The sequence below is a fragment of the Filicampus tigris genome, chromosome 15, assembly GCF_054856515.1.
Source record: "Filicampus tigris isolate MCC_2025a chromosome 15, RoL_Ftig_1.0, whole genome shotgun sequence".
Lineage (NCBI taxonomy): Eukaryota > Metazoa > Chordata > Actinopteri > Syngnathiformes > Syngnathidae > Filicampus > Filicampus tigris.
In genome coordinates this window covers 781,819-796,677 of record NC_141231.1, presented here as the reverse complement: position 1 = coordinate 796,677, position 14,859 = coordinate 781,819, and the positions used below count along the sequence as shown (strand labels likewise).

The 14,859-nt window shown below is 42.8% G+C and overlaps 1 protein-coding gene across 2 annotated transcripts in view; it reads left to right on the top strand.

The window, feature by feature from the left end:
- The window catches only part of fbxw2 (F-box and WD repeat domain containing 2), a 74,145-nt gene extending 64,362 nt beyond the window's left edge, over window positions 1-9,783 (top strand). For both annotated transcript variants that reach the window (XM_086053832.1, XM_086053833.1), the window contains 2 exons: window positions 2,450-2,619; window positions 5,418-9,783. In XM_086053832.1, the coding sequence (XP_085909958.1) occupies window positions 2,450-2,619; window positions 5,418-5,706 (459 nt within the window). In that variant the 3' untranslated portion in view covers window positions 5,707-9,783. The remainder of the gene's footprint in view (window positions 1-2,449; window positions 2,620-5,417) is intronic.
- Window positions 9,784-14,859: the final 5,076 nt, after the last annotated feature.

Here is a 14,859-nt window from a genome sequence, read left to right as displayed (position 1 = left end):
ACTTAGATTTATCGGTAAATTGAAAGCTTTGCTTTTGAACTCAGCTCCTTCTTCACCTATCGTCTTTATCTGGGGCCTCACCAAACTCTTCCCACTCCCAGGTTTTTGCCTCAGCAACCACAAAAGCTTCTGCTTGGCCAGCCGGTACCCATCAGCTGCCTCCCAAGTCCCACAGGCCACATAGGCCTAATAGGACTCCTCTTCAGCTTGACTGAATCCCTCACTACTCGTGTCCACCAACAGGTTCAGAGATTACCACCACAACAGGCACTGACCACTTTACGGCTATGGCTCTGGTCGGCTGCCACAACAATGGAGGCACAGAATATGGTCCACTTGGACTCAGTGTCCCTCACCTCACCTGGGATGTGATCCAAGTTCTCTCAGAGATGTGAGTTGAAAGTCATTCTGACTAAGTCAGATGTTCCCAGCAGACTCTCAAAATCAATGCTGGGCTGCCAGGTCCGACTGGCCTCTTCCGCACCATCGGAGCCAACACACCACCAAGTGATGATCGGTTGACAGGTCCCTCTATTCACCTGAGGGTCCAAGGCATATTGCTTAAAGTCCAATGGAACAACCACAAAGTTGATTATCGAACTGTGGCCGAGGGTGTCCTGGTGCCAAGTGCTCATATGGGCGCACTTATGTTTGAATTAAGGACAATCTGTGACGAGCTGAGAAATCCAGTAACAGAACACCCTCCGGGTTCTGATTAGGGGGGCCATCCCTTCCAAACACGCCTCTCCGGGCATCACTGTCATTGCCCACGTGAGCATTGAAGACACCCAGCAAAACAATGGAGTCCCCAGATGGAGCATTCTCCAGCACTCCTTCCAAGGACTCCAAAAAGGTCCGACCCCTCTCGTGAGGACTGATACCAGAGCCCAAGCTGTGTGTGGAGGCAAGTCCGACTATTTCTAGTCCGAACTTCTCTGCCTACCAGCTCGGGCTCTTTTCCTGGCAGAGAGGTCGTCCCTAGGGCCAGCTTGTCTAGCTGGGAATCGCCAAAGTCCTGCACGTATGGACACCCTTATGTTTGGACATGCTGTTAATTATGGTCAATCCATAACAAGCACATACAGTAAGTCCAGGAACAGAACACCGCTTGGGTCTCGATCAGGGATGCTATTGTTCCAAATCAAACCATTCCAGGTCTCACTGTCATTGCCCACGTGAGCATTTAAGTCTCACAGCAAGATGATGGAGTCCCCAACAGGAGCGCTCTCCAGCACACTCTCCTGGGACTCCAAAAAGGGTGGGTACTCTGAACGGCTGTTTGCTGCATAGGCACAGACAATAGTACGAACCCGTCCCGCCATCCAAAGGGGTTCTATCTTCTCATCTACTGTGGTGGACCCCAACCCCAAGTATCCCCACATTTGTTTGGCGCCTCTCACCGTGGACAACTCAAGGATGGAATAGAATCCAACGCCTCTCAAGAGGACTGGTGCCAGAGCCCGAGCTCTGTGCGGAGGTGAGCCCAACTATATCTCATCGGACCTTCTCAACCTCGCACACCGGCTTTGACTTTTACCTTTCTAGAGAGGTGTCAGTCCATGTCCCTAGAGCCAGCTTCTGTAGCTGGGGTTTGGACCGCCAAGGTCACTGCCTTGAGGCCATCATCTTGCTCACACTGCACCTGACCCCTTTGGACCCTCCCATGGGTGGTGAGCCTATGGGAAGGGGAACCCACGTTGCCTTTTTAGGCTATGCCCGGGCAGGCCCTGTCACATGGTGCTCTCCAGCAAGCCTGACCTCTGAGCCTGGCTCCAGTGGGGGACAAAAAGTTTTATTAGGTCTGCTTTTTCTTGTTCTTCACCATGGCCCTGTTTGTCATGTGTGACCCGTCCAAGGGACATAAACACAGACAACCTAGCTCGATTGATTATTTTATTTGTTCAATAGGGGACAGTGTACATTAATGAACATTTCAATAGTTACAAAAAATGTAAATGCACTATTACAGTTCCAAGGCTGATTTCCAGTTAGCCCCCCTGCCACAATGTACAGGCTTTATCCTAGGATTATTGGGACAGACAAACCCCTCCACCACAATAAATTGACAGCTCAGGGTATATAAATATATTTGTATCAGTTAATAGTCAAGGGGAAATACATTACATTTATCTTTGCCATTTACTTATTGGCTGATGCAAGCATTCACAAACACATTTGCACAGAAAGTTTTCAAAAAGACAGACTATAATGAATGATGGTGTTTTTTTCATAAACCATCTTTTGGTAGTTTTTTTCCTTCTTTTTGATGATTGTTTTGACTGCAAAAAAAATGGTAATTTTGACTGGGGTGTGTTGTCTTTTATCCACTGTATGTGTGTCATTCAAGTCAGACAAGTTGATGATTTGCTTCATCCTGATTTTGTGTTGATGTTATGACGTAAATATGTTTAGTACATAATATGGATCAAAACCTAACTTCTTTTTTCAGGTCTGGCCTTTAGGAAAAGAAATTAACTGTAAGTGCTTAAAGACACTGTCAGTGTCAGAGAACCGCAGCATCAGCCTTCAACCTCGTTTGCAGTTTGATGGACGCCACATTGTTTGCAGCTCTGACATCGGAGTATATCAGTGGGATTTTGCCAGTTTTGAGATTCTCAGGTAAAAGTATCAACAGATTTTGTCAAATCCAGTGTTTCTCAACCTGTACTGAGCCAGCAACACAATTTTGATTCCAAACCTCTCATAGCACACCATAAAATCAAAATATCACAAAATAATAAAACATTGATAGCTTCTTTTCAATTTACTCACAAATTCAGTCACCCAGTGTGAAAAGTCGCTGGAACTCACGGCTTATTTTGTTTTATGAATGGCAACAGGTGGATACACAGATTTATTGTATCTTGTGCCATCTGATAGAACTCAAGTTGAGTGTTCAATTACTCTGCCTGTCACTATATGTCGCTGAAATAGAAAGATGAACATAAAATATATATATATATATATATATATATATATATATATATATATATATATATATATATATATATGGATCAATGTGAGCAGTTGTTGATGTCATTTTCAGTCGACAGAAGACAAAATGGCCGCCCCCACAGATGGCTAAAAATGAGTGCATTTTGCTGCTTAACCTATATTCCACAGATGGCTAAAAATGAGTGCATTTTGCTGCTTAACCTATATTCCACAAACGCAAAATTAATCAGAATGCCGTGTTTCAACTAGTGGGCTTGCTGGGAACATCCATCCATCCATTATCGATACCGCTTATCCTCACAAGGGTCGCGGGGCGTGCTGGAGCCTATCCTAGCTGTCTTCGGGCAGTAGGCGCGGGACACCCTGAATTGGTTGCCAGCCAATCGCAGGGCACACAGAGACAAACATCCGCACCCACAATCACACCTAGGGGCAATTTAGAGAGTCCAATCAATTTACCATGCATTTTTTTGGGGAATGTGGGAGGAAACCGGAGTACCCGGAGAAAACCCACACAGGCATGGGGAGAACATGCAAACTCCACACAGGGAGGCCGGAGCCGGGATCGAACCCACGACCTCTGAACTGTGAGGCGGACGTGCTTACCAGTCGCCCACCGTGCCGCCTTGCTGGGAACATTATTATCTGTACCGCTTCTCCTCACAAGGGTCGCGGGGCGTGCTGGAGCCTATCCCAGCTGTCTTTGGGCAGTAGGCGGGGGACACCCTGAACTGGTTGCCAGCCAATCGCAGGGCACACAGAGACAAACATCCGCACTCACAATCACACCTAGGGGCAATTTAGAGTATCCAATCAACTTACCATGCATGTTTTTGGAATGTGGGAGGAAACCGGAGTGCCCGGAGAAAACCCACGCAGGCACGGGGAGAACATGCAAACTCCACACAGGGAGGCCGGAGCCGGGATCGAACCCACGACCTCTGAACTGTGAGGCGGACGTGCTAACCAGTCGTCCACCGTGCCGCCCTGCTGGGAACATATTCTTGAAAAAAATATGTTTGGGTTGACTTCCGCTTTAACAGTCTTACATTTGGAAAATCAAGTTATTCTTGAGGTCCACTGATAGTGTAGTGGTACACACGCCTGAGTTGTGTGCGGGCAGCGTGGGATCGATTCCCGCTCAGTGACAGTGTCTATGTGTGCCCTGCGACTGGCTGGCGACCAGTTCGGGGTGTGGTCTGCCTTCGCCCATTGACGGCTGGGATAGGCTCCAGCAACTCCCCGCGACCCTGTATAGGATAAGCGGTTTGGAAGATGACATGACAAGTTATTCTTGAATGTTTAACTCTTTCAATGCCAACCATTTTCAAAAAAGCTAACCTGTTGAGTACCAGCCAATTTAGAGCACAGAGATTATCAAATGAAATATTTGACTCTCATCTTTCATCACAAAAAAATATTCTTCTGCCATGGGCGCAGATGCCACTTCTCTCTTAGTTTCATATAGACTACAATCCGTCCTCTCCACTTTCGCCATGAAAGGCGAAAAAAAAAAGTCTGGTAAAACTGTTTCCCTTCCATTGAGATGGGAATGCCCAGCTGTGTACATACACACACAATTAGTTAATTAGTGCTGTCAAGTGATTAAAGTGTTTTAAGATATTGAATAAAATCTTGGAATTAATGTGGAAAAAATATAAAAGTACATTTCGACTCAGACTGTTCTAATAGCTTTTTTGATCTTTGAATCCAATTATTTTCCTGTAAAATACAACAGTTGAACGATACACCAAAGATGTACAACTAATATGGTATTTGAATTTGGCTTTGCAAAGTGTGCAAATTATTTTGGATTTCTCTCATGAGCCGTCGAGCAAATTTTTTAAAAGTCCGTCTTTGCGACAGTGACCCTCCTCTAGGTTTGGCTGCATAGTGGTATGATAAACAACGACTTCATGGCCTTGTTGTTAGCTTACTATGGTGTGAAAGTAATTATTTAGTTTGACACTAACTGTAAGAATTGAATTGTCTTTACTTAATACATTATGATACATTTATTCTTTCAATATGCATTTAATATTTAAAAAAAAAACTTGTGGCAGAGTATCAAGGGATCCAAGAATACTACATCTATTTGAAACTGGCAGAAAAAAAAAATGATATCAAAATTTCCATAGGTGTGTGGGTGGCCAGGGGGCTGGCCAGTGATTGACAACGGGTGGCCCCCTGGCCACCACGGAGCTCCGCCCCTGTATATACTCACACACAAATTTGGCATTGTGTGTTTATTTTCTTTGAATTGAAAGGATTGACTGAATGGAATGTCATTTAATTAAATTATTTATAAAAAATCACTTTGTGTGTGATGCTCTCTCTCCAGTCCACATTCCTGCATCATGGAAAACAGATGAAAGAGATTCTTCATTGCTCATAGTTATTATCAACTGTTGATACCTTACTTTTCTCGTCACTCTTAATCAGAAGTGTTTTTCTTTTCCTAGGGTGATAAAAGTGCAGGATCCAGCCAACCTGTCCTTGCTGAGCTTTGGTGAGGTGTTTGCACTCCTTTTTGACAACCATTTCCTCTATGTGATGGATCTCAGGACAGAGTCCATTTCAGGTCGCTGGCCTCTACCACCATACAGGAAATCGAAACGTGGATCCAGTTTCCTGGCCGGAGTGACATCTTGGCTCAATGGCTTGGATGGGGACAACGACTCTGGACTTGTGTTTGCAACAAGCATGCCAGACCACAGCATTCACTTAGTACTATGGAAGGAAAACGGCTAAAGGGGATCAAACCTGATCAAAAGACAATGTGAAGCACCATCATGCGGCACACCCAAACATCAGAGATGGTGGTTTCATTAAGAATTTTATTTTTATCAGTTCCATCCAATCCTGCAGTCCTGTAGAAGTACAGCAAAGACAGATTATGGGACAAAGATTTTGTCAAATCAGAAAACATGAAAGCCCCCCTTGAAGCCTCTACATCAGTGTTTTTCAAACTTTTTTGAGTCAAGGCACATTTATTTAATTGAAAAAATCCCGTGGCACACCACCAGCTGAAATTGTGGGGGAAAAAAAGCTTATTTGGTTCTGGATTCAAGGAAAAACTACAGAGACTAAATGAAAACATATTCCTTTATTTCAGGATGTCTGCTATGAAATGAAATGATCAGAATGCATTTCTGACAAAGCTTCACAAAAAAATGACCTGAAATTGTAATGTGCCTCAATTTGCCCCTGGTCTGGGGTAAGATGACCCACATCAAGGGGTAGGTTGAGCCATAATGTGTAAACTAATCAACAAGGTTTCTTTTTTTTTTAAAGTGAACCTGTGCATCTTTTGTAACAATCAGTTTTGAACTAAGAACAACACACCACAAACAAAAACCTGCTGTTTCAGTACTATCTAGCTACTCAAAAGAACTACTCAATATTCCAACTGTCCAGGTTGCAGTGAAATATGAATTGTTGGTCCCTTCTTGCATTTCCTCCAGCTTTTTGAGGTCGGGGCAGCTTCTTCAGCACATCACTCCGTGGGAACGATGCCTCACCATTCTCCTTGAGAGCATAAGTGGGTTTCTTATGGCCAGTGACCCCTGGATTCTTCTTAGGAATCGGGCACTAACTTCATTCCACTCAAGGCTGTTTACTAAGCCAATGTAATGATGGTACCTGCTTTTAGATGCAAATTTTACATTTACAAAGTTGTCAACCTGCAGATCTGAGTCATCTGGTCCACTTTCATCGCTGGAACTCTCTGTAGTGACTTCTAATGGAACTGCAATATCACTCAGAACTGCTTTCTGCGATTTTCATCTGAGCTTTTTTCCTCTTCAGCACTCTTTGGTCTTTGATGGATCTGTCCATTTTGTTTTTTAGTTTGCTTTTCCGCTCTTCATGGGCACATTGGATTGCCAGCTTTTCGTATCAGTCAGGATTCTTATCTTCACCCGCTTTCGGTTTGTTTGTTTGTTTCTGGGGCTGCTGATTTTTGGGTAAAGGTAAAATCTCAGTTGGAGACACATAGGATCCAGGATCCTTGGGGTGTGAACTTGGTGGAGGAAAACCATGTACAGAGCTTGGTGCAGGTAGCTCAGCAGTACTATTGGAGAATGAAACCATGGATGCATCACTTGCTGCTGCAGACTGCTGTTCCAGGTTGGGCCTGTGTGACACCATGGATGGCTCAAAGTCTGCATCAGAAAATACATCTCTGTTGTAAGGGAAAATCCCAATCGATCTGAAACCAGAGGAGATATTCCTTGGTGTCATTGCTGACATGAAAGCATCAATCACACAGCCAGGGATCTCGTATATGCTGGCTGTTTTGCCTGGGTGGGATCTCATCCAACCATCTAGGGCAGAGTTGTTGTAGGTCTTAAATGGACCATAGACAGACTTATCTAGAGGCTGCAGTCGATGGCATGTGTGTGGTGGAATTGTAATCAAAACAATACCGCTTGATTTCGCTAAGTCCACAGCCTTCAGAGAAATATGGGCTTCATGGTTGTCCAAGATCAGCAGCAGTGGCAGATCAGGGGAGCACACAGTCTGCTTAACCAAATGTTGAAGGAATTTAAAAAAGGTATCTTCGTTAACCCAACCTGATCCTCTGAGAAGACTCTTTTTGCTTCTGGCGTTCCACCGTATTCAACTGTTTTTACTTCATTTACAGCTCTCTTTTTCATGTACCTTCTCAATGTTGACCTGTCAATATTTCTTGTATTTGCTACTGATCTGATGGACTTTCCACTCTTGACTTCATTGACTTCTCTCTCCAGCTCTTCCAAGGAAATCGAGCCCCAGCTTGTTTTCCTCCTATACGCTCTCGGTATGCGACCTCTTTTTTTCTTCTCTATAATGATTAAAATATGATAAACACAGCAAATCAGTTGAGCGTACTTCAGAAAAATAGCGTGTATTATTACATCAAAGATTCATCTGAATTTCAGTGCCTTATGGGGTAAGTTGAACCACTGGCTCAATTTACCCCAAAGCCTTGGGCTCAATTTGCCCCATAGCCACTATTTTGTGAAAAGCAGGCTAGCTTAAAAAACGTGTTTTTACACGTTACAAATACACCGATATGTGTAACATATAACTTTAGTCCCAGATAATCTTGTTTGCCATACCTCTCATTTTACCTAAAATGCAGAAAATTTACTTTGACAGTCAAAAAACAACTTTTCCAGTAAAAATAGGCTTACCTCTTTTCCAATGTGCTTCCTTTCACCACAGCAAGATGGCAATGGTGACGGCTTCCTGCCATTGTGATCACATGACCACACTTAGCAAGGTTGCCTAGATACAAGGGGTGGGTCAACTTACCCAGTGGCTCATCTTACCCCACTCTCCCTAAGCATTTTTTAACATTGAAGAATGAAGTTATATTATAACATCTTGAATAGGAATTAAATAAACACACCAAAAAGTGTTTTATAATGTTTCATATTGATACTTACTCAGTGTGTCCACTGATAGTGTAGTGGTACACACGCCCGAGTTGTGTGCGGGCAGCGTGGGATCGATTCGGGCTCAGTGACGGTGTCTGTGTGTGCCCTGCGACTGGCTGGCGACCAGTTCGGGGTGTAGTCTGCCTTCGCCCGTTGACGGCTGGGATAGGCTCCAGCAACTCCCCGCGACCCTGTATAGGATAAGCGGTTTGGAAGATGACATGACATGACATGACTTACTCAGTGTGAAACATGGGCCTGTTTGGATAAACATGCATCACTAATTCGCTTGTCTCCAAACAAACACAATTAGCTACCTGCTACTGCTGCTGCTACCTGCTGGTACGGAAGAGTACTACAATGTAGTAAAGACTGCTGCCAGGTGCTAGACCGCACAGGCACACAAATTAAATAATTTCCCACGGCACACCTGACGGCACAGAGTTTGAAAAACACTGCTCTACGTGATGTCTCAATGGTGAAAGACTAGAATCTTTGAGTTTAGAATAGCTCATCCCAGCACACACTATTTTACAACACGTGGAATAAACATTGTGACATTTGTGTTGAATTGATCAGTGAAGCAAAATCTCTAACTTTTAAATGTACACTGAATACATTTGGGTTGACATCAAAATATGAACTTGATACAGCAGATCAACATTTTAGCTTTCTTTTCCAGGTATTTAAATGGGTTGGATACATAATTTTGATCTTACTTTTTCTTTTAATCAACCCTTTTTCTTGAGCAAGTATTGGAACATCCAGCTGACAATTGTGTTTTTGAGGTTGTCCTAACAGTGGTTATTCGAACAAGGCTAATGCTTCAAAAAAAAAAAAAAAATTGATTTGCTCATGATCTCCAGCATAAGCTTGTCTGCGAACACTGAAATAACTAATCACTTGGGCTTGAATGTCTTAATTAAATCTTTAGTAAAGAATAACATGATTGCAGCAGAACGAACTCCAAAATCGACAGAAATGTTTGGTCTATTCATTCAAACTGATCCTTCATCATGGTCCTGCAAAATTAAAATCCAGAGACTATCAAAATAAAGAAGTTATCAGTGGCAACAAGCAAGATATTTTGTTTGGCCAAGTCAATCTCCAAGCTTACACCCTATTGCAAATAAATTTGACCTGCTAAAGAGGAGACTGAAGGGAGTGACCGTGCAAGACAAAAAAAACAGATTCTCTGGTGAAACTCTGGAAATGTAAAACAAAAGAAAAATGTCAACATTTAGTGATGTCACCGTGTTACAGGTGTGATGCAGTTGTTGCAAGAAAAGGATTTGCAGAAGACTATTAATGGAACATTTATATTTTAATTGCTTGTACACAAATAGTTGGGTCGCTGAAGTGCCTGCTCACCCATGAAGTGTAAAATTAAAGAACAAAGTCGATATTTTGTTATCTGCCTTGTTTATGAAAATGTGTCTGTGAGCAAGCCGATCAGAATTTTGGCAAATTGTGATGGTAAATTTACACATTGAGTTTACCTGCCCATGAAATCAAATAGGCTGGGGGAAATACAGAGCCATTGCCAAACGACGGCTGGAGGCCACTGGACGACACTATTTGAAACACGATGACGTAGAAGCGCTATCATGGAGAAACACCCACACCTCCAATAAGTGCGATGCTCCTGCTATAATGTCAAAAGCTAAGCAAAGTTACATTGAGGTATGTTGGATGTGTTAATCAGGAGTGTTGCAAGAGGAAACCTCTAAAACATGCAGGAAAGTGGCCCCCGAGGAACTCCCCTGGTAATGGATGCAAGAAAGATCAAGCACACAGCCGTAGAGCCCTTTCATCAAGATGCGGAAAGTCTAATCTGAACAAAATTCTTCCTATTCTTTATCCTCCCTGAGCCACACCCATTCAGGAGGACAGCTCTGCCTAGCCAATGTGACTATGTTTACATGGACACATTTATTTGAATTAAATGCCTGGTCGGAATATAAATGCTTCATGTACACACCCCATTCGTAATATTCTGAACCGATCAAGCCCATTCCGATCAAGATTTTATTTTGAACGAGCGAGGTAGTTTATGTCGATTGTTAATCCGATGGGCATGAATGAACACACTTATTCCGCAATTTCGGAACAAACCGTCTTTACCATGCATGTCTGTGACGTCAGTATACGCTTTTCTGTTGTTCCCGGAAGCCATTAGAAGCAGAGAGCTTCATTAGGAAGTGTTAACTCGACGTAACAGTGTAAACGGGAAAATTATGCGAAATAAAGCTAACGTTTAAAGTAGAAATAGGCAGAGCAATGTTTTGTTGACACGGAATTTGCTCCGGATTCTTCTACTACTGCCAGTATATTTGGTCAATTTGCGCATGTCAAAATAATTTGTTCCAATTGAAGGTGTGATGCATGAATCGGATCATTTTTAGTGTCCATGAAAACAGTGCATCCGATCATAATTTTTAATCTGAACTCTTATCGGACTGAAGAAATATTGTATGTAAATGTAGCCTAGGTGTGACTCTATGGTCTTAACTGACTTCAACTAGATATGTGTGCCAGAGTGCAGATAAGATAGGAAGATGCCAAGCCAGGAGGAATGTTTAGACCGACACAAAGTCCTATCTTGCAGGTGTCAAATTACAGTCCTCAAGGACTGCTGTCCTGCCTGTTTTTCATCTCTCCATGCTGCAACACACCTGTTTCAAATAATCAGGGTCATTATCAGGATGGTTATCAGGCTTCTGCAGAGCTTGCTGATGAGCTGTCCAGGCAGTATAGCGGCCCTCAAGGACCAGAGTTGGACACCTGAGACCTATCACCTGTCACCTACATAATTATTTGTGCCAAGGAGGCGTAATCTAACAACTGCCCTGATTGAGTGACCTTAAAGGGAAGTCAATCCGAGCATATTATTTTCAAGAATATGTTCTATGCAAGCCCACTAGTTGAAACAAGGCATTCTGATAAATATTGCATTTGTGGAATAAGAGTTAATCCATCTCCGGGGGTGGCCATTTAGTCACTTCTGTCAACTGAAAATGACATCACAACTGCTCAGGGCTCAGGTAACGACCAATCACGGCTGACCTGTTTTCTGAAGCTGAGCCGTGATTGGTCGTTACCTGAGCATTTGTGATGTCATTTTCAGTGACAGAAGTGACAAAATGGCCGCCCCGAGATGGCTAAAAAGAATCAGAATGCCATTATTCAACAAGTAAGACTGCTGGGAACGTATTCTTGAAAGAAATGTGTTTTGGGTTGTTTTCCTCTTTAACCCTTCTGCCTCAGTTTTTTGTTTTACCCCCCTCGTGGTATTTTGACCAAAAAATGGACAACACTTTGAAGTGTGATAACAACCTTATTTTCCGAACTATAAACCGCGACTTTTTTCCTAGTGTAGTGTATTTTCTTTAGTTGAGCAGGGTCAGTCGATGCGTTTGTCCGGAGCAGACGCAAGCCAGGCTGAGTTGATGATGAAAAGACTTCTCTGACAATTCAGTTGACTGGGAACAAGATTTTATTGATACCAATACAGCTGATGCCAAAAGAAGTTGCTCTACGAGTTGCTGTGGCGCACCCTCCTCCCATCTCGTGTCTCTCTTCTTATGGGGAGCATGATGAATATTCAAACTTGATGATTACATATGCATTGGGTGCCCTTGAATAGCTAATTCCTTTGTCTATTTCCCGCCTAACACCTTCCAGACCCCCTGGGCAGGGAGGTGCCTAACCCCCTCGGATGCCCCAGAAAGAGAGGTGCCACAAAGTTTACTACTCCTAAGCCCCTAAGATTGATTACCTTGAGACTATTCAACTTCAGTCAGGAAAAACAAAGGAGATCTTATCCAATGTCCCCTACCTGATGACATCCTGTCTCCGCCTTAGCAGACCAGTGTCCTGCTGATCCCTTAGATCTCACGCATGCCCACTTCTCACTTAACACAGGCGTAACTGAAGTCTAACTGCACTATTCTATATTAAAATATACCTCACTAGGTTTTGAGCAATGCGGCTTATAGTCCGGTGCAGCTATTCTGTGGATTTTTCTTCCACCGCTCTGGACGCTCTAACCGGAATGACAGTACGATTCAATACAATACATTTCCCATTAACTGGATGTGAGTGCAGGTGGAGGAGTTCAACAGGCAAGGGCTCTATGCACTAGGCTATTGCATTAGGTGCTGTAATGCTTTGATTTTGTGTGTTCCTAGAGGTCCCTGAAGTGCACATGAATGTGATTGGCTGATGTTACGTCTGTTCTGTTGTTTCGATGTGAAATGCTATTGTTGATTTAGTACAGTTGGCAGCACATCGTGTGTTAGATTGGCTGACTTTATTAACATAAAACAAGACAGCTGCATATGTAGAATGTAGTAGAACAATAGATGGTGGAGTCTGGTGGACATTAGCTGACAAACTAGAGTGGCAGCTGGCAGTGAAATGAAGATAAGTACTGTTTATTTGCAGTGTTAAAAAGGCACTGTTAGGAAAGAATCTGCTCAGGTACATACATGTACATTTACAGTTAATAATCGTTCTGTAAACGCAGTAAATATAAAAGTTTTCAACATAGATAGGTGCGGCTTATATAAATGTGCGGCTTATTTAAGTTTCTTTTCCCAAATTTTCTAAAAATACGGCAACGGCTTATAGCCCGGAAAATATGGTAAGTCATTTCTGAATATTTTTTCACTTTCAACCACCCAAAATGTTCAGTGGCACCAGACCTATCCATACTTATGTAGTTTTTTTTATTTATTTATTTATTTATTTATTTATTTATTTATTGCCTCTATGGACACAGCAGCAGTGGTGTGCTAATAGCAAAACTAACTATGCTGTATGTATCTTTAAAAAAATCAAATTGGAATATTTCATATGACATAATTAGAGCAGGGCGGTCGACTGGTTAGCACGTCCGCCTCACAGTTCAGAGGTCGTGGGTTCGATCCCGGCTCCGGCCTCCCTGTGTGGAGTTTGCATGTTCTCCCCGTGCCTGCGTGGGTTTTCTCCGGGTACTCCGGTTTCCTCCCACATTCCAAAAACATGCGTGGTAAGTTGATTGGACACTCTAAATTGCCCCTAGGTGTGATTGTGAGTGCGGATGTTTGTCTCTGTGTGCCCTGCGATTGGCTGGCAACCAGTTCAGGGTGTCCCCCGCCTACTGCCCAAAGACAGCTGGGATAGGCTCCAGCACGCCCCGCGACCCTTGTGAGGATAAGCGGTACAGATAATGGATGGATGGATGGATAATTAGAGCATTGAATAAGTCAAAAAGTCATGACAACAGATTTTTTTTGTTGCATGCCCATTGTTTTGACAAGGGCAATTTCCCAATTGTTCTCCCCCTCATGGTGACACTTGGAAATATGATATAATTAGGTCTTTTCTGAATATTTTTTTTACTTTCAACCACTCAAAATGTTCAGGGGAATCAGACCGATACATATATAGTTGTTATATATTTATTTATTTATTTTTGATGCCCTCTATAAAAGCGGTATTATGCTATGAGAACTAAGTCATTTATGAATATTTTAAATATTTTTTTAAATATATATTATAAATCAAAGTGAAATATTGTATAAGGTAATTGAACCATGAAAGGTTAAAAAATAAATAAATGACAACTGAAGAATTTAGAACAGAATTCAAGTAAATAAAACGAACTACTATAGAACTAAGCACTATAACAATAACAACAAACGTGACAAGTAGTCCTGGTGGTCAACAGTCTCTTTGCCGTGGTTGTAGTTGATATAATTGAAAAATGATTCTTGGCTTTCTTATCTTCAAAATTTCTTCAAAATTCCCTGAACCATTCAGTCAACAAGTGCGTTTTGTTTACGTTCTCACTGCAGACTGCACGTCTTCAAATGCAAGCGCACGCGCACACACACGCGTAGTCACAAAAGCCTGAACGTTTGTGTGCGCGTGCGTGTGAACGCGTGTGAGCGTGCGTTCACACACGCACACATTCATATCCACAGATGAAAATTTGATAAGTACTCTTACTTCAGTAAAACACTTTGTCACAATTGTCCAATTGATCATGAACACGCACTCAAACGCGCACACGCACACACACACGGCCACAAAGCCTGAACGCCCGTGTGAACGTGCATGCGCGTGCACATGCGTTCACGCACGCACACACATTCATATCTGTTAGGACGCATGCAACAACCGTGTAGTTTTGTAGAAAGCATTTCGCAATATGACCGCACATATTCCTTTGCACACACGTGCACGGCTGACGCGTGTGAACGTATGTGCGTGTAGTTACACATGTCTGAAAAGGCAAAGCAGAATTTACCAAATGGCAGCCAATGTCATTGCCAATGCCCGGAAGCAGAAACACTACTGGGATGACCCCAGCATAATCAGAAGGTTCCTATTAGTGATGGGGACAACAGTTTTTTTAAGTGAACTGAATCATTAGAATCAGTTCATCAAAAACAATCGTTCACCGAATCATTCAGCCCTGCATCCCCCCAAACCC